The sequence below is a fragment of the Danaus plexippus genome, chromosome 5 (assembly GCF_018135715.1).
Source record: "Danaus plexippus chromosome 5, MEX_DaPlex, whole genome shotgun sequence".
NCBI classification, from domain to species: Eukaryota; Metazoa; Arthropoda; class Insecta; order Lepidoptera; family Nymphalidae; genus Danaus; species Danaus plexippus.
The window spans coordinates 8,530,841-8,552,341 of NC_083539.1; the positions used below are offsets into that span (position 1 = coordinate 8,530,841).

General features: G+C 34.7%; 3 protein-coding genes across 5 annotated transcripts; 1 reads left to right on the top strand and 2 right to left on the bottom strand.

Annotated features, from left to right (window-relative positions):
- Positions 1-5,362: 5,362 nt before the first annotated feature.
- LOC116769172 (iodotyrosine deiodinase) lies at positions 5,363-16,192 on the top strand. Of its 2 annotated transcripts, none has more exons than XM_032660199.2 (4): positions 5,363-5,615; positions 12,622-12,843; positions 15,165-15,481; positions 15,943-16,192. In XM_032660199.2, exons 1-4 carry the CDS (start codon positions 5,447-5,449, stop codon positions 16,123-16,125), a joined length of 891 nt encoding a protein of 296 aa, XP_032516090.1. In that variant the 5' UTR covers positions 5,363-5,446; the 3' UTR covers positions 16,126-16,192. The 2 variants fall into 2 exon arrangements, with proteins under 2 accessions (XP_032516090.1, XP_032516091.1); XM_032660200.2 differs by having other exon boundaries at positions 5,480-5,615; positions 12,605-12,843.
- On the bottom strand, positions 13,027-14,433 carry LOC133320563 (alpha-1,6-mannosyl-glycoprotein 2-beta-N-acetylglucosaminyltransferase-like). The gene has a single exon (XM_061529210.1). It carries the CDS (start codon positions 14,354-14,356, stop codon positions 13,145-13,147), a length of 1,212 nt encoding a protein of 403 aa, XP_061385194.1. The 5' UTR covers positions 14,357-14,433; the 3' UTR covers positions 13,027-13,144.
- On the bottom strand, positions 16,180-21,491 carry LOC116769065 (protamine-like). Of its 2 annotated transcripts, XM_061529228.1 has the most exons (6): positions 21,359-21,491; positions 20,789-20,937; positions 20,034-20,159; positions 18,617-18,655; positions 17,697-17,793; positions 16,180-16,454 (listed from the first exon to the last, which is right to left on the bottom strand). In XM_061529228.1, the coding sequence occupies exons 2-6, from the start codon at positions 20,932-20,934 to the stop codon at positions 16,329-16,331; spliced, it is 534 nt and encodes a 177-aa protein (XP_061385212.1). In that variant the 5' UTR covers positions 20,935-20,937; positions 21,359-21,491; the 3' UTR covers positions 16,180-16,328. The 2 variants fall into 2 exon arrangements, with proteins under 2 accessions (XP_061385212.1, XP_061385219.1); XM_061529235.1 differs by lacking the exon at positions 18,617-18,655.
- Positions 21,492-21,501: the final 10 nt, after the last annotated feature.

The following is a 21,501-nucleotide window of genomic DNA, read 5'->3' on the forward strand; positions in this document are numbered from 1 at the left end:
TTGTTATTTACTTTTTATGTAAATATTGTTGAGGAAGTGTGTTCATGAGATAGATATACATCTATAGTACGCGTGGCCATTCCCTCGACCGTTACCCATATTACTCAGACTAATATTACTCAAGTCGGTTGAACCTCTTAAATTTTGTGTTCCTGAAATAATCTCTTCAAACAAACCTACTTCATGGTACTTAGTAAAATGTTTTTTTTTCTATTGCAAAGCATTAAATAATGTTAGACAAATGAGCATTAATTAAACAAGATGCACGGCTATCACCCGTTTGTTTAATATAAGTTAAACTTGCAACATTACACTAAGACAAAGTCCGTTCTCGGAGTATTAACGTTGGTAAATATATTTGTTTTGTTATATAATTAAATTATGTTTGCTATTTTCATTATTGTTGTAATACTTCACCCAGGTATATTTGTTGTTTCTATGTTTCTGTTAGAACAGCCGTTTTATTTGATTTAATAGTTGTTTATATAATAGGTTTCATGGAATAATTGTGGAAAATTCTTAGAGTAAGAACGGGCAAATAGAACCTTCTTCATACTTTTTGCTATACTCCCTTATGTTAATTTGCCTCCAATTCTTCTTATTTCACCTTCAGTGCAGGAAATCGTGTTAATATTACGAGTATTTTTTTTGCCAACATCAAGCAACTACAAGGAATTTACTGAGTGTCCTTTCCTTCTTCTTCAAACTTTTCCACTTCGCCGAACACAGAAGCCAATAATACAGTATACGATGTTTGTTCATGCTGTCTCCTGGTAATGGAGTACAATTCCTCGAGTATTGATGATAGTCGACAAGGCACTGAAATAGTTTTAGTATTCCATCGACGTTTACTTAACTTTAAAATTCTCAGCGGTTGTAAAGCTTTCTGTGGTTTATTACCGAGCTTATTATGATATGCAGAAGATAAGAGGAAGCAATGTACAGTAATATAAACAGACAAAATACACGTAAATACACGTATCGGTGCCGATCAACCGCAGAACAAAAGGTTATTGTCTAAAATACCTTATTTTATATTTTTAAAAGACAAATAACGACTATATATTTTAATTATTTATATTTAAAAATTGTTCATTTCTAAAAATGTTGAGTTCTAAGAAAGATACTAATGCCAAGTGACGGAGGACACAATTGCTCACAGGATTGTGTAGGCGTCACAATTAATTCATGTTTAATCTTCATTTATTTTCTAGGAAGTGATTATGGTTTTTTTTTTCACGTCAAAATATTTTTTTAAAGACTCTGCCATATTAATTATTATTATTATTAATTAGACTTTACCTTTGCTTTTTTATTAAACTTTAGTAAAGTATTATCTTTTTGACTGGATTTTTATTTTTCTGAGGAATCGTGCTCTGTAAGTACTCATTAATGGCTGCTCCCTGACCTAATGGTGTTCAACGAAAGGGTTACTCGGGGTCGTTATTCTCGCCGATCAGACACAGTGGTCGAGTGGTATTAATACAACTCTCGGGCTAGCCGAGCTCAAATAGAGTTGGACTGAGGCCACAGTAAACCATTGACATTTCGGGCAGTAACAATATATAAGTCAGAGTGTTTATATGGAAAAGATATATCGTCTTTATTATTAACTATTGAGGTTTCCTGCATCCTTAACGTTGGGCCTTTCACTGAGTCCAAGGTAAGACAGACGCAGAAAACTAGTTGCGCTTGCAAAAGTACGACAGTACCTCACTTCTTCTACCTTATCTATATAAAGCATAGATATACTGTCATGTATGGAACACTGCAGTCACATTTGATCAGGCGCCGCTAAATATCAGCCCATTGTTTTGAACTGCGTGGACTGATGTTCAAAAAGGCTAAATGGTGAGCTCAACATGTTAAAAGCAAAATACTCGTAGCTAGTCTCGATTTCAGGCGTAAAGTAGTCAGCCTGTCGGTATTCTGTAGGATAAACTTTGAGCATTGTGTACAGTGATTGCGCCCTTTAATTCCTGCATCCTCTTCTAATCATCGGGCTACCAGACGCACGGTGGGTCTCAATCCTTTCACCATAGACTTTCTTTGCATCAAGTCAAAGCGGTACTCTTCCTCGTTGCTCTGCGCACTACATACAGGATTGGAATTTTTTGCCTGAGTCTACATTTATTTCCAATGACAATTTGGACATTTTCAGAGAATATTCTGTTATTGGGATAGTGCGATTATTAATGAGGTCTAATTGTCAAAAAAAAGTTGTGGTGGCCTGGAGGTTAAAAAGGCCCGCCTCTCATACGTGAGGGCGCGGGTTCGAAACCTGGCAAGTACCAATGTGATCTTTTCCGAGCCATATGTACTTTCTAAGAGTATTTGACACCACTGACGGACGGTGAAGGAAAACATCGTCAGGAAACCTGGTCTTATAATTTCTAATTATAAGATTGAAATCGCCAACCCGTCTTGAGCAAGGGTGGTGATTAATGCTCTAACCTTCTCCATGTGAGAAGAGGCCTTTGCTCAGCATTGGGCTCCGATAGGCTTGTGATGATGATGTCTAACTGACTTTCCATCAGGCCAGTATTTTGCCAAGCACTAATCGGTTCTTATTATAAAAATAGACTTATCAAGAGCTTATAAAGAGTTAATTTGATTCATAAATTTTAATATTAGAGCAATTATGCCGAGCTCTTTTAGATGTTGACCAAAATATATCATAGTATTATAACTAATACATTAAGTTCCCACTTCGTAAAATCAATTGATTCACGATTGTGTAAATCATTGAACAGCCAGTGTCAGCGCCGCATTGTGACCGTTGCTAAATAAAACCTAATTATTTGAATTATGAATACAATAGCTTTTCATTGAGACGCGGTTTTATTTACAAACTAGATACTTTTGAATAACTTATAAGTGGGTCATCGTAGAATTACATAGGTCATTCGTTGTTACAAAATGTTTAAACGTAATTTTATTACTAGACTTAGATTATCAGAAATGATTAATTAATGGTATGGGTCACGGCCAAGCAAAGAAAATTGACTTACTAATATATTATAATAAAAATGGCATTTCTAAACCCCATAACCTCATCTAAGACAACACGATAAACTGATGTGATAAAAGTAATGCCATTATATTTCTTGTGGCACTAAAAAATCTTCTAACAAGGTTCGTTCCGCGATCTCAGCAGCGTCACTCGTTGTATGATACCATTTGATAATATATTGTAAGAGCAAACATTATTCCAACCTGTTAACCTCTAAAACTCCTCGATCAATGACTACCGTTCCTACATCTCAGTGACAGTGATGTAAGGAAAGCAATTCTTTGTGGATTCTTGAAAACAACTAAGAGAAAAACAAACACCCTTAGTACAACCCTGCAGCACAAATGTCGTGCAGGACTCAGTTAAAAACGGTCGATTTAAGACCACACTATAAATATTAGAGTTTCTCTAGGACAAATTGTATCACTTACGATTTTGATACCTCTTTCATTAAGTAAAGAAGGAATTACAATACACCTAAGCGATGTAGTGCAGAGTTATTCCACTTCAAGAAACTCAGGCTACTGCATGGTTGAATATGTGAGGGACTATAGTTGAAGTTTGTTTGTCACGTCAACTCAAATATTAACATATGTTAATCTGGGAATCAAAAGAATAAAAAAACGTTTTCACGACTATTACTATGGCTAAAGTATTGTCTTTATTGGATTATGACAAGTAACCTGGGAATATTTCGATTGTATAAGATAAGATAATTTTAATGAACGGTTATCTATAATAAGAATGTTAAGAGTTTTTTATACTTAGGAATTACATAATTTAACTTTGTCAGCAAGCAAATAAAATTAATAGAGTCATACGTACCAGCAACCATTTCAAAGAGTGTCAAATAAAAAATATATCAAAGCGTCTCTCGTTTAATTATGTTAGTAACGCCGAGTCTCGCACAGGACATACTTTGATTTTTATAATGATTTATTTATATTATCTAATAATTTAGAAATAAATATAACAAAAAACGTAATGGCTCGAAATATTAAAAGAAACAAATTCCATTTATTATTGCAATATATGTTATATGTCATATAATATTTCAGCAGGTCGTTCTGAGATAAGAGTAAAGAAACTTTAGCAAAAAACTTATCATATCTGATGCTTATTACACCTGGAAACTCCTACAGAACATAACCGACTCAAATAGTTGCTTTGATATCTCGCTTTATAAGCCTCACTGAAGCCTTACATGTCTGAATTTTCTAATTATGATACGAATAATTTTGTTACCAGCACTTTTTCCTCCAAATCCTGATTTTCTCACAAATGTTTCGAGCAGACCTTTTTTTTATACACTTTTATATGATAACCAGTAAAATAACAAGCTAGTTCTAAGTATTCGAACATTGAAAAAGCAAAAAGACATCTATTCAATGGTAACCGTGGCAATTGGAAAAGATTTTTCCATTCATATAGACGATTAATTTTGAACCTTCAAAAAAGATAATAATATTTTTATAATCAAAGTAGATCCTTAATTTAATTGGACAAAGTGCTATATGTATGTAAACAATATATAAAAGTAGGCCAACTTGTAGGTGACTAGGACTCCTGAATTTTCATAAATAGCAGGTACGCTCATCGAAGGACTTCTTCAATAATTCCGTAACTGCTCACGTGAATAAATTCACTTGTAATGAATTAAGAAAAAAGCAACTTTACACTTCCTGGGACATCAACAAAATTAATTATATAATATAGCAAAGAAATACCCGAGATCTATTAAAAGTAAATATTTTAAACATAATTTTTCTATTACCTAATTTATCTCTCACCTCCTCCTGTATCAGAAAATGACGAACTTTCAGTGGAACGAATACGATGATGCAAAGATAATGAAATAATAACTCATAAGTAATGTAGTTTTGTGTATAATGTGATTGAAAACGTCTTAAACAAATATTTAATTTTGTAGAAATACATTTTTTTAAGCTTATGTATTTCCTTGTTTCACCGGAACTTTTTTTAACCACTATTATTAATTTAATCATTAAAACAATCTCACACAAAGTAGGATGTATTAAAAATCGTCCTCACTGATAAAAATATTCTTATCGTTAATGCAATTTCAATAAAATGCATACGTACATGGAATTTAGGTCTCTTTTTTCGTTGTCTGCGATGCAGACTGAAGGTCGCGTAAGCACGCACTGCGAAAGATTACAAGTAACACAACGATCATGCACATACATGTAAAAGAATTTTATAAAAAATGTTCCTTATTCCGTGAGCATAGCGCTGATAATTGTGGGACGTGATGATAATGTTACCGCAAAACATGTGTGTCTGTGAATTATAAACTACATACATTACAATTTACAACAAAGTTTTGCCTTTAGTCTTTAGTCAATAAAGGATCGCGTGCGGGGATGGTCGTCGCGTGCTGTTTGTGAGTGACCGGCGTTTAGAGAATCGATCATGAATACTGTATCGTTAATAGTCTGGACGTTGGAGAGCAACTGTTTTATAATCTATACAATTATGATAGTGTTCTTCGTAGTTTTTACAATGTTCCATAAGAATAGATTGGAAGTGCATCAAAATAGAGTTGGCGCCGAAAAGAGATTCGCTAGGGACGGTGGAAAAGGTTTGTGGAACATTGATGCCTTCTTAGTAACGAAACGTTTGCTATTTATAAAAATAATATATTTCCATATCTTCGAAGGGCATTTATGTTAAAGGTGCTATATTATTAGAAAATAATATATTATAATAACATTATGAAAATTTAAAATTTTGTAAATATATAAAGGTTATTTGTAAACTATCTATGTATTAAAAAGGCACGTCACATCTACATTCTCGGTTGCTGTGTTGTCTGTCTGTCTGTGCGTGATATCTGTCTATTTATACACTCTTTATAGACCGACTATGAGTTCAATAACAAATGCTAACATGCTTAACACAAGTAGGCACCGTCACACTAGATACAAAGCGTCTAATTTAATACTATAATGTGTGTACTTGTACACGAAAAACTTTTCACGCTCCGTATATACGTGAGGATGCCAACTAGGAGTAAGCGTACTGATAAACTTTTACCATCATATACAGAACGTTTGAAGTTTTTCATTCATAAGTCTCCGTACTTAACAGTATGAAATGAAGTTCGAAGTAAGAAAAACTACAAACGTTCTGTATATAGGTGAGGATGCGAACATGTGTTAGGTACAAATGAGTAAGCTAGTAATGAGGTTAACTAGTTCCACCGGAATCCAGACATAACGGTCAACAGGAAAACAGAGATCAACTCAGGAGAATTTTTTTCATAAACGATTAACTCTTGCCCGCGACTTCGTTCTGATAATAGACAGATATATTTTTAATAGAATATACAGTATCTTATTCAACAATAACCATCGTAGCTAGAATTCGCTAGTGATGTTTTATCCATACTAGCGAAACATTATTTTAAGTACACATTTAATACTCCATTCACTCTATTGTTGTTTACAAGACACGTTATATTGACGGAAATGATATTTTTTTCTCGCCACTAAAATCTTATCGTTTAACCCACTTAACATAATCGGAGTAGTTAAAAGGTCAGCAGAATAAAAATAACTATATCGGATTATAATTCAGGACAAAACAATAATTTCAACAATTTGTGCGAAGAAAAATATGATTGGCGGAATCAATTAATATAATAAAATATTTTTATTGCTATATAAAAAATTTATGCCATATTTTACAAATTAATACAAGAGGTTGAATGAAAATTATTCCATTATAATAACTACTTCACAATATAAAGTCTGTATAAAAGGTGACTATGTTAAACATATATATATATGTATATATATGGATCCTTATATATTTTTACATAACAATTTATGTGAATAAGACTCCTAGGTCAGAGTAATTTAGTAAGATGGGGTAAAGATACCGAAAAAACATGCTATATCTGTGGGAAGGCAGTTGGAACTGCCAAGCATTTGGTGGTGGGATGTGGGGTACTCCTGGATTGCGGTCAATGCTGTATAGCACTCAAAAGCTTTTTATTGTTTGTTGTTTTATTAAAGGTTCACAGTTTTGTAACAGCGAATGGAATAATAAAATGAAAGCATTTCTATTATATTTTTTTATTTATAAAACTAATATTAAGACTGAGTAACTGTTTTTACGTGTTTTCCTAAAAATAGAATTATGGTTTCGGAACAGTCAGATCAAAAGTAATCAAAAGTTTCCAGTCCAATCCAATAAACATGAAACGTACGAGCAGAATACGCGCACTTCAAAGTATCGTTACATTCAGTACACTCTGAACGTAAAATTTATGTGAGATACCATTCATACGAATTTATATTAAAACTATGACATTTAAGTAGTGAAAAAAGGGCCCCTAAATATTTGAACTGTGTTGATAAAAGTGTCAACATGTTTAATGAGGTATGTGATAAGTTGTGCGTCGTAGGGACGTTGTGCATTACTCATACGCATGAAACACGAACTGTTATTTGTTTTTTAAATTAATTATTATCTCTTTGTTATTTAATAAAAACATTGTAAAATGTCTACATCCGGATGATGCTTTTATTGCTTTGACATTCCAATGAAATAATTATCTTAATTGTTACAAAAAATAGTGTAGAAAAAAAAATATTTTGTTTGAACGAGTACCTTAGTTACCTTTTTGTGTTCATCTTAAAGAATTCCTCACAATTCCGATGATTTCTTTTCTTTTGATACAGTCGATTATTTACATTTTGCAACTCTGAGTGCAAGACGGATAGTATACAAAAAGACCCCAACACGTATCTGTTGTATAGAAGCTGCTGTAATAATATTTTTTATTTCTTTAGTGTGTGTTGTTATAGCGGCCACGCACGTACACCATCCGCGAAATGACCAAGTATCTACTCTTTATACACAGCCTGATGACAAGCGGACGGCGGAGTCTTAGTAATATTATCCTGTTTTACCCCATGGTTGCGGAACGCTAAGAAATATATTTTCATTAAGAAATTTACATCACAGATATATGTAGTTTATTAGAATTAATGTTTCAATTTTTCTCTAATCCAAAATGTTTTTTTTTCTAACACAGTAGACATTACACGAGTCGCTCTAAGAAGGATTTTCTATTTGAATTTCTCCAGTCGTGTGAGGTATCTGGGCTGTGTGTTACGTCTAGAAAGAATAAAAATAAAAATAAGAGTACCATAACGTATAAGCTATAACCTATGCCAAAGACTACATGATGCCTCGAGCATCGATGTTAGGATAGCAATGCCATCCCATTTTTTGTGTGGTATCAGGAATGTTCTAGCTCACCCGTCCCGGTGGTAGTTCAACGGAGTGAGGGTCACTGTTCTATGTTTATATGTTTCGCGTTTATAACAACCTTCGTACTTAAATAACAATTTTTTTAGTTATATTATATTTATTAGCCATACAGTAAGTCAACATGTAATGTGTTTGTCGTAAACAAGTTCACTTCCTATAATTCGTCCAAACTCAGCATATATTCCGCTATCACACCGCCCATTCAGTTTTTTTCTGTGATAGTGTCTCGTGTTTCATTCGCTTTCTTACTTTAAATAGTTACGAAGCACTTAGTAAGTTACTTTCGGTTCGGTTCATTTTTATTTTATATTTTTAACATTGGTTAGTTTTTTAACTCTTATTATATTAATTCGTGTGTAATTTTTGCGTCATCCTAACAAAGCTTCCAGATTGTGATGTACTAACACAAATATCGATGCAAAAACACAAGTAGAGAAATTAATAAAGAAAAATATAAATAAAATATCCAATTAATTAAAATGATTAACGAATTTAAAAAAAATGAAAATATCAACTTGATTATAATTCTGATTCCTATGACTCCAAGTGATTATTATAAGACGCGCCAGTTCGTTGCACCCGAGCTCGTGAACAGTATTGCTTGAACTCGGTTTCCGAGTTCCTTCTATCGACATGGCGATGAAAAAAACAGTCAACAACTATAACGTTATCGCTGCAAAACAACATTTAGCAAACACCTAATACATCACTCATACAACCCATCTATCGAATTCAACAAGAAACAAGCTGAAAGTTCTCTCGACATACTAATCTCTGAGATTTTCATGAGAAAATATACGAATAGTGCTACAATTCTCGTGTTGCTTACTTCACAGAATCTTTTATCTCATCCCCTGATCAATGTTGCTGACGGCTGTAGAGTAACCGAGAGTCGAATAATATGTTAAACATCTAAATCGATTAAGCCTATATATAAATAATTTAAAAAGTCGATAAACAAATGAATAGTAACTAAAACCCACACCCACATACCTGCCTCTGATGACACAATGCTTAAATTATATGAAGAACAGCTAGTTATAATGTGGCAGATATTAAAAATTACAAATAAGAGCAGATTGAGATCAAAAACTACCATGCTGTGGAACATGTCAGATCTTCCCTCATAGGAGAAAGCCGACTCGTCTATAGCTGAGACTCGTTTTAACTTAAATAGAACTGTGTTTTTTATTAAAAATATTTTTAAATGAAAATTAAAACTAAGCGGACGCAAACAATATTAAGGCTCCGGAAACATTACTGAATTGCTTTTTAATAATGCAAATTTGTTGTCCATTTGTATCATATATTGATGTGATCACCACGATTACAATTCGGATGTTTGTATTGAAACCGGCAGTGAGTCATGATTCAAGACGCTAAAGACATCTGCAACTGAGATAACAATGATCTAAATGAAAATGTATTGTAATGGTTATGTCTTAAAGAATATATAATAACCCTTATTATATTAAATAGATGTACTAAATATTATTGTCGTTGAAAGAGTAAGTTTGTTTCTTATCAAAATAAAGAAGAAATAGGTTTGAATGCGATATCTTCTCTAGGACAGTGGCGTGCACACTGTAGATGCAAATAAGCACTGCTTACCCTACACGTACAACTACTAAACCTATATTGTGTAATTCTCACTTACATACTTTACAATACATTACGCAATACGCATGTTTACAGACATTTAATATGTCGTTTGCTTCACGATTTGCTAAAACCATCTATCTATCCACTTAAAAACTGTCATTTTCGAAAGGCCGCTGCTAGCGCCGCTTCTCAGTCAAAAGGCCGTATGCACAACTACTCGGTGCATATGCATATTCCATACAAACAATCTCAAGGGCGATCTACAAATGTCGTGTTGTATGCACTACATTTGTATGTGTGCGTGCAAACACTATGCATGTGTAAGGGTTTGAGAACTGCTTCCTTAATCCTACTCGTTTTAAACATCTTAGAAACTGAGTTGATTGTCAAATTAAATTTTATAAGGGACTTTTGAAATGAAACTTCTTTAGAATCGTTGTGATTTCAAACCTGATGCAACGGAAAAAACGACAGGTAAGAGACAAATACAAAAATGTGTAGAATGAAGCCGGTAAAGAATGAGACAGAAATATACATACTATTTTATATTATCGGTCTCTCCTCTTTGTTCCATACTTCGTAGCGTCCCCACTCCCGTTTTCTAATTTATAATTCATGATTTAAAATATTTAATTTAATTTAAACTTATATTTAATAATTCTTAAATTAACAAAATGATTTATCATTTAGATTTATAGGAAACAAAAACAATTTTAAGACGTATGAATATTTTTGAATTGTTAAATAAATTGTAAGAAAATTGAAAATTAAAATGATATTAAAAAAAATAATAATTTAGTTTTAAAATAAAATGTGGATAATTTTTAAATGTGTACATATAATAAAATAACGATATTTGAAAATAATCATCATTTTAAAATGAGTTTTAAAATTAAAATTAATTTTATATACATTTTCAATAAATTATGTAACATATGTTGGATAAAATATCTTTTAAAATTAATCAAAATACTTTCATTTTTAAACGAATAAACTTTGTAACTATCCTACCCTTTCCTACCCTTGTTATATATATTCATCTCATTCTTTTCTCGATTTACTGAAGTTTCACTTCTATCGTGTGTGAATCGCACACACACCTTTTTTTTTTTATTTGTCGGTATACCGTTTAAATATTTTTTTCGCCATTTTGTCGTTACTGTCTTTCTAAGCGCAAGTGAATAAGTTTTAATGAGCTACTTACTGAATTTATTAACAAATTATGGAAAATTATAGCTGTGAGCTCTGTACTGGTGTGTGTTTAACGAAATTAATTACGAGTACATTTTCAATGTTGTCGTTTGATGATAGAATTAAAATAATCACAAAGGGAAGGTGTGAGACTTGTTTAGATATAACTAAAAAAAAAAGTATGTTACTCATTTTATTTATTTAAAAAGTATTATGATAGTTATAATCAGATAGCGGGTTGTGTACACACAAATATTTTTTTCCTTGTTTGTTGCTTTCAAATAATAATAATAAGATTGTTTGGATCTCCACTGGATATTCTGAGTTAAATAATTTTCATAAAGCGGTGATGAACAGATCGTAATGACACCTTCGTGGCTCAGAGGTAGCTGAAAGATTTATTAATGCGTAGCCGTTTGTTCTGATCGGACTGCTGTAATTTTATTCGTGAATATTATCAATGTTTTAGAGGAGGAAATTAAGATGGAAATTTGTATTTTTTTTGAAACATATTCTGCCTACCCTACACCAAATCTGTGCACGCCACTGGCGAATAATATATGTACATATATGATGGTTAAATTCTAGAGCCCCTGAATCTAGGACGTATGTATGTAAATTTACTCTCCTTAAAAGGGAGATTTCAGTATTTAATATTTATTTTAGCTTTATTCCCAAATATTTATAATAGGTTATAAAAACCAGAGATGTTAAGTTAGCAATAATGATATCTAAGATTTTCAAGTGTACATATTAAAATAAAACTAAGCTTGTTCCTTTACAGCTCTCACCTTCATCTCGTAAACTGTAAAGGAACGGAAAAGTCTAGATCACGTAAATATAAAATAATAAAAAGCGCCTTGTATCCGAAAAAAATATTTTTATTAAAGTTAGTAAAGCAACAAGTAAAGTAAGTAAGTTTCCTATTAATGTTTTTTAATTGAACCCAAAATATTATTATATCAAATAACGCAACAAACACAATAAAAAGGAGAGAAAGCATAAAATATTTTTTGTGGTAGATAACGATCTCTTCATTGATTTGGAGAAAAATATACTGATCAATTAAATGTGTAAATTCCCAGTAGGCACAATGAAGCGAGGACACAACTGTCGCTGCCTTGTCCATCAATAGTTTATCAATAAAAGATAAGTTACGTATACATTTCGTAAAGAGTACTTAAAATTCTATGAACAGTACAGTCCGGTGGAATTTCAATGTCTGCGAAACAAGCTTTCTAACAATTTAAAGTACTAAGTGCTGACGACGCCAGTTGCATTCTTACTAATTATTTATTCATCGAAGTCAATATTTACATTTGTATAAACAACAATGTCGCCGGTCGCTATTTTTAACATACACGCGTGAATAGATAAATATCTTTTAGAAGCAAATAAAAAGTCGATACAAACAATAATAATCGTAATGTTAAAAATAATGGACCTCTTTACTAGGACTGTCTTTGATTTTGCCCTCTTTTTTTATTTTCACAGTGAATATTTTTTTCTAGTAATGGAGTATCCCGATGATGAAGACGATCAAGACTGCCTGGTACCGGCTATTTCGGAAGACACTCCTCATATTCCATACAGACCTCTACAACGATCGTCCGAGGAGGTCCTGCAAAGATCCAGAGATTACTACGAGCTGATGGCTCAGCGAAGAACAGTCAGACGTTTCAGTACTGAGCCCATACCCCAAGAAGTTTTGGATAACATTGTTAAAACAGCAGGTAAATATACAATATTTTTTATGTACCCCAACATATTTATTACCTCTTCCTGGTAATCGATTTTAGGTTCATACATACTTCAAATCATGTTGTTTACCTTTTTTCTGTTATTTTTTTGAAACACATTAAACTAGAAATGAATTATTATCTAAATAACACAAAGGGTACCTTTTATCCAAACAGTGGCCCTGGTGAACTTCGGATCTACATTGTCCACACTACACTATGCTGAGTAAAAGTACAGTTAAATTATAATATGAATAAATAGCATTATTTAAGTAAACAATCATAATAAAAAAGGTCAGGGAGTTACATTTCTAAGATTACTAATAAAAAGACATAGTTCATGATCCCTCACATCGGTCCAGCCGCCATTGCCCTCCCCTACTTCTTCAACGCTGTTGCTTTTCACGATATGCATTTTGAAGGGAAACAGTTTGTTTCGAATCTTGCGGACGAAGTTGAGGAGAATTTCATTATTTTTGGTTTCATTGCAAGTTTTGTGGTCCTTGCATTTATTTAAACGGAAGACTCTCGAACCTTCTATTGATAAGGCGTAAAACTTCCCCAGTGATGTCTTAGTTGACAAATGTATTAGAGATTTAGACCATCGGTTGTCATTGTAGCGACAGAAGTGCTCAGATAAATTTTTCACTGTCTTCCAAGTATCTTTGTTAAAGGCGATACCGAGTGTTTCTTTTGTATCCCAAGGTTTTAGAAGAATTGAAGAGTTAATGAGTCGGTAGCTGGATGATTTTGATTTACCGTTGCCCAGACTTATAATATCACAATGTAGGTTCGATGACCTCAACAATCCGTCAAGAATTCGGAAAATGTATATAAAATCCGAAGTAACATATTGATTTTCCTCAAGAAAAAGTATGGTACCGTTGTAATTTCTTGTAGCAAATACTCGGTCAAAGACAAAACTGGCCGACCACCACCAGTGGTGCTTATGTTGAATCACCAAAGCCTTCCTATCTGATTTGCGACAACTCATGACTTCGTCGCATGTCTTCTGATCATATCCGGGAAACACGAAAGGATGTAACTGTACGCTATACGGGTAATATATTTGCAGGACCCTCGCAAAGCTTATATTCCGCACCACTCGGTTGATATCCTTGCTGTAGAAGCTATGAGAGAATAACAGCAACGCGGTACCGATACCTTTGGCTTGCTTGAGACCATCCACCAAATGGTTGAGATTATTTAGTCCTCTATACACTTGTATCACTATTATGAAGCTAAAATCCAAATCCATTTCATCATCTTCGGTGCTCTGTTTCCGATTGGCGTCATTAATTACCTTTTTTAAATGCAGTATATAGTCGATGTCCTTCTTTGCAAGCTTCGCTTGAATTTTAGTAGGTATTTTTTCATTGTTATATGGTATTATAATGGGACTGTTGCTCAGCCTCGAAGTGACTTCCAGATAAACATATATCAACATTGCACACGCTACTACCGGATACACAAAAATTTTCTTTGTCATAACACACCCGTCAAGCATTTTGATTTTTTCATTACGAATTAAAATACAAATTTAAATTTCTTAATACTTGGATTTTTTAATAAAATAATACTAAAATGGTTGATATTTAAATAAAGTTAGAGTCATGTCAAAATATGCCAACATAAGCCCTAGGACACATTACTAAGGTCATTATATCACTTCAAAAATTTACTTTACAAATAATGTTACATTTAATACATTTAAATATAAAATATTTATATTTTAATAAAAATTGTATATACCAAGAAGTTACTAAAATTACATATTTTTTCTAACATTTTAAACATGTTATCAATATAAACGTGTGGCCACAGCCAAGAGCGGCGCGGGGCAAGGTGCGACGAGAGTCGCGGTGGGCGGTGTGATTTGCGGTGGTATGTCACAGCTACAACGCGCGGTAGAAACAAAATAATTTGTTTTGGTCGCGCGATGCCTGAACATATCCACCGATGCCGCCGCGCGCCGCTCTGAGCTGCGGCCGCCACGATACTCGCTAGTACATTTGTTTCACTCGCGCACCGCGCAGCTCGTCGCCGCCGCGTGCGGTGCGTGTCTATCTGCGCCGCTGTCCGAGTCGCCGGGAGCTGTGGCATACTTCATAGGTTGTCTACCATTTGTTTTTGCCGCTCACCGCTTACCGCGTCGCAAACCGCGCCGCAACCCACGCCGCTCGTGGCTGTGGCCACACCGTAAAGGAATAAAAGAGTATTTTTACAGTGCCCTCATAAAATATTTATAGCTAAGAAAACGTTTTTTCAGTAGGTTGTTTTTTTTGAATAAGCCATTTCTTTTTATAAATTTCAAGGAACTGCCCCCTCCGGTGCTCACACAGAACCTTGGACTTTCGTAGTAGTTCAGGACCCCAATATAAAAGCAGCGATACGTGACATAGTAGAAGAAGAAGAAGAAGAAAACTATAACAGAAGAATGTCCAGACAATGGGTGACAGATTTGAAACCTTTTGCCACGAACCATCAAAAACCATATATTTCTGAAGCTCCAGCTCTAATACTGGTTTTCCGGCAGACGTATTCGTGGAGATCAGATGGAAAGAAAAGAATGCACTATTATAATGAAATTAGTGTGGCAATTGCCGCTGGATTTCTTTTGGCTGCTATCCAGGTAAACTCTTGTTTTAACGAAAACGAATTTGCTTTTAAGAACCTACTCATATACTAAAGATTTAATTCTCAGGTTTTAAATTAACTACATAAAATTTGCTTATTCCGCATTTATGACATTAATACGTGTCTCGAACAGGTTAAGTGGATTTTAACGAGACTCATTTTCTGATAAAGATCAAACGTATGCGATTATTCAACATCATATTTATGGTTCCATCACAAAAAACGTATTTTCATGAACTGCTCATTAAAATAGAAATACTCGTACAGAAGTATAACTTATTCCTAAATTTAAAGTGACAGGCATATCCAACTATTTATACAAGCAAGGTTGTGGGCGAAATCTAGTCATTTAAAAGATAATTTTAGTGCGAAAAGATGAATTATATCCATTAATGTTAGTTTGACCTAAAACGAGACAGCACCTCTTGAACCCAAGTCGATAACCTTTCTCAACAGTACTGCGGTCTCGTTGCCTTGACATCTACCCCTTTAAATTGTAACGCACGTCTGAGGGAACTGCTCTCTAGGCCTTCCAACGAACGGCTCGAACTGCTCCTACCGGTCGGCAGACCACATAAAGAGGTCACAGTCCCAGATATACGGAGGAAGAATCTGGACAAAATTATGGTTCACGGATAACCGATTACGACCGTTCCTACAACTTTGCTCACTTGTAAATAAATAGAATTAAAATGCTTTATTAAAACAGGTTTTTATTTAAGTCCCCAAATCAAATGAAACGGATGACAGCAAAACATGGAAATGTATGACACCAAAGAGTTATAGCGAAACAACAATTATAAAAACATGTGAATAATTTAGACAGTGACAAGTAGGGCCATCTAGCGGCGGCGGCGGCAGCGTCTGCGGCGGCGGCGGCAGCTGCGTCTGCGGCGGCGACGGCTGCAGCTGCGGCGGCGCCGGCGGCGGCAGCTGCGGCGGCGGCGGCGGCAGCTGCGGCGGCGGCGCTGGAGATACATTTACATTACCAGGACTACCAACAGATACCAAACATGCCTCACGAGTCCAGATTAACTTGATGGGAATGATCGCGTGAGATTTATCCTATAATTTGGACCCTTTACTCTCAATGAGCCTTTTTTTACGGGGGGAAACTTCGTCGAATTCACTCCATGTAGGAGAAGGGAGCTGGATGTGGGACTTGAACCCACTAAAACTCCTTTGCGTACCTCATCGCCTACGTGACGGTGCTGTTAGATCTTGCAAGCTCGGGCTACGTCAGCACTGCCGGCGGTATGCCCGCTCTACCTCTGAGCGGGCCCTACGGTGGCCATAATTAGTCAGATTTGGTTAACCAAACCCTTGAGAACTCGGCTAAACCCTTATGTGAAATTACTAAAGACAAATTTTTTTTCTTTTTAATTTCACAAAGGGGCAAACGAGCAGTCGGCCTAGCTGATCTCCGTCAGAAATAACAAGGCCGACTTGGCCGTCTCTAGGTGGTGATGGACGGTATTAAGATTTGAATATATACCCCTTATGTTGCAAAAGTCCTCTACACACTTACCAAAACCTTAAAGGGGTACTACTGTTAAAATCTTAATTCTTTTTTTGTGACAATTTTCATTCAGGAAATGGGAATGATGGAAGGATGCTGATTGCCCATCAACCATTCTGTCAAAGAACATTGCCCATAGTCTGAATTGAGGGTGGAGTGTTGTGTGTCGCTGGCATGCGGTACGGAACCCACGGTTGCAAACTGGGTTCCACTCCGGTCTCCCACTCCGGCACAATTAACACGGGGGTTTTGACAACGGGCTTTTGTCATTAGCGGTGGGACAGCCTCCTAGATAGGGACAGTCTAGGTTCAGGTCCCCTAAGTACCAACGGGCGGCCAGTGGTGAACCGTTTCATCGGGTCTCCCTCGATTCCATGCACGAAACGCAGCCATTAAAAGCTACTTCACGCCGATCTTCTGTGTGAGGGTGGTACTTCCCCGGTCGAGCCAGCTCTTGTTCGAACTGTAGTAACCTACCACAGCTAGGCTCTAACATCTTTAAGATTTCTAGGGGTAACGGTTAAATGGCTTTAATTTTTTTTTCAATATGACTATAAGTGTATAACTGTACAACTATCCCTTTATTTTGAGTTAAAGTAATTAGTGGATGTCCTTAGGACTTCGACCATTTCTGGGAACAGTTTCCTAGGTAACGTAAAGACTAATTTAACAGAAACTTGGCAATACTCACTCGACAGGACCGGCGGCGACGTCTCCTGCAGGCGTCAACCGGCTCTTCGGATCGTGACAATGAACGCGGTCGATGAGTTAACTTTTCTCCACCTCGCCTAAAATTTATATTACATCATATTTGATTAAAAATCAAATATACACCAATTTTCATATGAAGGTATTAAATTTAGGGAGGGATGGATGAAATGACTGGACGATAGTAACTTATTATGAAAGTTTGGAAAAATGTTGGAAAAATAATGGCAGAAGTGTGAGATGAGAATATATAGCAACCCCCCCCCCCCCAGCCGAGAGGGTGGTCTTCCAAAGACAAAACAAATTTTTTGCAATATTGTCATGTTTTGGATGTTGAAAAATATTGTCGTTGTCTTCAATATTTTAAGATAAGCATACTTTCGATAACCGAAAGAAGTTTTTTTGTGGAAATTCAGTTAATTATGAATAATTTTACGTTTAAGAAAATCAGTCCCGGTTTGAAAAAAGTTTTTGGCTTGTTATAGATATTTTTAAATGTAAGAGAATTAAATTCAATCGGACAGTTTTCTTTTGGGATAATGACATTTGGGAGACAGGAAAATGGGATTATGTGGATTTCAAAAACAGTTTCCAAAACTAAATACTTTTTTGCAACTTCTTCCTTTAATTAACCTCCTTTAATGAAGTACCATTGGCGATCTACTGCGATTTGAAGAATATTCGTCTCACTTTTCTATAAATGGTGAAACTATCCTAGACGTGAACGTGAAAATTTTAAAAGTAGAATAACAAACATAAAAAATTTATAAAAGAAATATGAAATGAAAATGTATGACGAAACAGAAAAATAGTTTGAGCAGAATGCGACTAAGACAATACTGTGATGAGACTATTACTACATTTGAAGAATTCAACAACTTAAATAACATATAGCTCACGAACCTTTTACTTAAACGATCATCCTCGATAGCTCTATTGTCACTGGACAGGAATATTATAAACATTACATCTATGGATTCATGATAATGAGATTTCATTGCATACAGTTGGTCTTTCCATAAATATTGTTACAAATAAAAACAACATTCTTAGGTCTCCATTGACTAACCATCTATATACTATCCTTTAGATTTTTAACCCATATATAAATAACAGCACGTAATCTTTGTATGGAAAAATTCTGCACGCCAGTCGTAAGGATTGGCTTAGAGACTCCAAATTAACATATCTTTTAGAACAAGCCTCTTTCAAATTACCTTAAAAAAGAATTCAGTAGATTAAGATCAGGACTGGATTAAGCCTACCCTACGATCCTCGTTCACTGGAGCCCCGATGAAGTCTGGATCTAACGTATCTAAGCAAGATTGGTAGATCAAGCTTTATGACCACGTGGCAAGTTTTGCTGTTACGACCCTTCTTGGTTTACTGAGCTGTTGACCTGTCCTGGTTAATGGTATTGTAAGGGACTTAACTGCCTAGTCAAGAATTGTATGTCGCTAAACTTGTGACGATGTCTTGATACCTTTTTTGAAACAATTTTCTCATTTACTCCTTGCTTACTAACATCACTACAGCCGGAGAATGCCACTGTTGTACTCTGTTATTGACTAATCGGGAAGGTTTTTTAGGCCTTCCAGAATAAATGAGACAATTTTGTTTGTCAAAATGTTGCTCAATTGTATAAATTTTTTCATCACGTAGACAATTTCTTTTTGAACACCCACTTCTCATCGCTTTAGTAGTTTTTTGCTTTTACCACTATTATTTTTTAAATTGTCGTTTAGAAGTGAGCAACTAGTGCGTCTCTTACAGGCTGCAAGTCCTAGGGTATCTTTAAATATAAGCCATCAATCTAGATACATTATTTTTCTTTTCTAACAGCATTTCTTTTAATTCTCTACGCTACTGTTTGGCTCACTTTTTGTGCGGACATTACGTGTAGGTACGTTCAGATCTTTTTCTGTCACAAACAGAGGAAGCCTCGTCATACCTGTCATTGACTCCGTAAAACAACATTTCACTAATACTCCCTGTGTATAAGGATTTGGATCTGGCTCCATACCTTCTATATATAGTGCAATCAAAGACTCGGTTAATTTATCACACCACTCTCATTTTAATATGACTAAATATTTAATACTATGTTTGGCGCAAAAAAAAAGCTACAAACAACCATATATAAATGACGGATTACAAACTTAAAACAAATATTGTGGTTATATTTATTTGTAACAGTATTTATAGGGCGGACCTTACATAATATTTACATTTAACAATCAAACTGGCAATCAGAAAAAAAACTCTAAAATCAAATCATATTACTATTATTTATAGAGGTTATTGCAAAGATGACACATACTTATTTTCCGCGGACCTGTCTCTTTGCAGCTCGTTATCATTATTAGGTTTCTTCTTTGCTGCGACATGCCTGTCGTGGGCGTGGGCATATTCAGTGTGGCGACGTGCGGCTGCCGCTCGGCGACGCCTAATGGTTTTGTAATAGCAAAAGAAATTACTCGCACTTTTGATTTTATTTAATGGGTGGTAAATTTAATTCGATAATAAGCTTATTAAAATTTAGTAAAATCTTTTCGAATAAGACTCTACATAAACTAACAACATACATTTCGAAAAAAGAAAAAAATCTAGCTAAAGTGCCACAAATTTCAAATAGAATTATCTGTTAACACGTTTACAGTAAATAAATAAAATATTCATCTTATAGAATGATTTAAGTGGCCCAAAATCTAAATTTTCTATGCATACACAGCACGAATCTGTATGAAAAGAAATTCAGCTCTCAGAGCTCAGATAATTCAAATACCGTCCGTTGCAAAGGCAAGGACTAGTGCTTAATAATACAAAAATTTTCATGATTTTCTTTGAATAGTCTCTTCTTGGTTACTATCCATAGTTACTTTAGGAAGATTATATCTATAGAGTATACCATTAAGACTAAGACCAAGAAGATTATACCAAGTTGTAGGAACTAATATTTTGTGTCTAATATTATTTTCAAATCACTTAACTGGTAACGTGTTAACATCAGTTATCGAAATAGCTCACAATAAGTTCAACATCAATAGTTCAATTAAAAGTAAATTCGGAGGTTACTTCTGCTGAAAGTCCACGTAAGTCTTGAGCCTGGCTGTGTATCGAGGAGCCTCCGTTTCGCTCCGTTTCCTCATGAACACCACCAGGTCGTCATTCAGCTTCTTCTGCTCGTCGGCCTCCATACCGCCGCTGCAGCCTCCCACCATCACCTATGATAGTTACGTTATAGGATGATTAATATCCGGTCCTGTAGCGTTGCCAACGACACACTACTCTAGAATAGAAGAGCGGTAAAAAGAATAAACAGTTAACATTTAGCAACTTTGAGGGCGACACATTTTTAGTTGACGATTGCTAATCTAGCGTGTCTACTATTAAGAATGGATATCTTGACTAGAAAGAACAGTTTTTCTGGACTCATATTACCCCATAAATATGAAACTACCATGAAAAATTCTATTCAGCTTATATGTTTTAGTGAAAACTGAGAAAATTATAATAAATGACCTTTTAAGAATCTAACCATAGTCTACGTCTCGTTGGAGTCATATTACTATGACTTGTGATCTTTGATTATTAAATAGAACAAAGACACGGATATTTAATATTTTAATAATAAAAAATATTTACCACTCAGTAGACGGCCGCCCAAACATTATTTATAATTACTAAAAACGAAATTTGGAAAAATATAAAAAAAAATAATATCACAGTAAAAAATGTGACATAACAAAAATTTCTGTACTTTTCAATTTTTTTCTAGTTTCTGATGA

Coding starts and splice junctions, on each gene's coding strand:
- LOC116769172 (XM_032660199.2), top strand. CDS start 5,447: ATGAATACTGTATCGTTAATAGTCTGGACGTTGGAGAGCAACTGTTTT. Junction 12,844..15,164: donor TAACATTGTTAAAACAGCAG/GTAAATATACAA, acceptor ATAAATTTCAAG/GAACTGCCCCCTCCGGTGCT. Junction 15,482..15,942: donor TTCTTTTGGCTGCTATCCAG/GTAAACTCTTGT, acceptor CTTTCTCAACAG/TACTGCGGTCTCGTTGCCTT.
- LOC133320563 (XM_061529210.1), bottom strand. CDS start 14,356: ATGCTTGACGGGTGTGTTATGACAAAGAAAATTTTTGTGTATCCGGTA.
- LOC116769065 (XM_061529228.1), bottom strand. CDS start 20,934: ATGGTGGGAGGCTGCAGCGGCGGTATGGAGGCCGACGAGCAGAAGAAG. Junction 20,160..20,788: donor TACGTGGACTTTCAGCAGAA/GTAACCTCCGAA, acceptor CAAAACCATTAG/GCGTCGCCGAGCGGCAGCCG. Junction 16,455..17,696: donor GTCGCCGCCGGTCCTGTCGA/GTGAGTATTGCC, acceptor ATGTATCTCCAG/CGCCGCCGCCGCAGCTGCCG.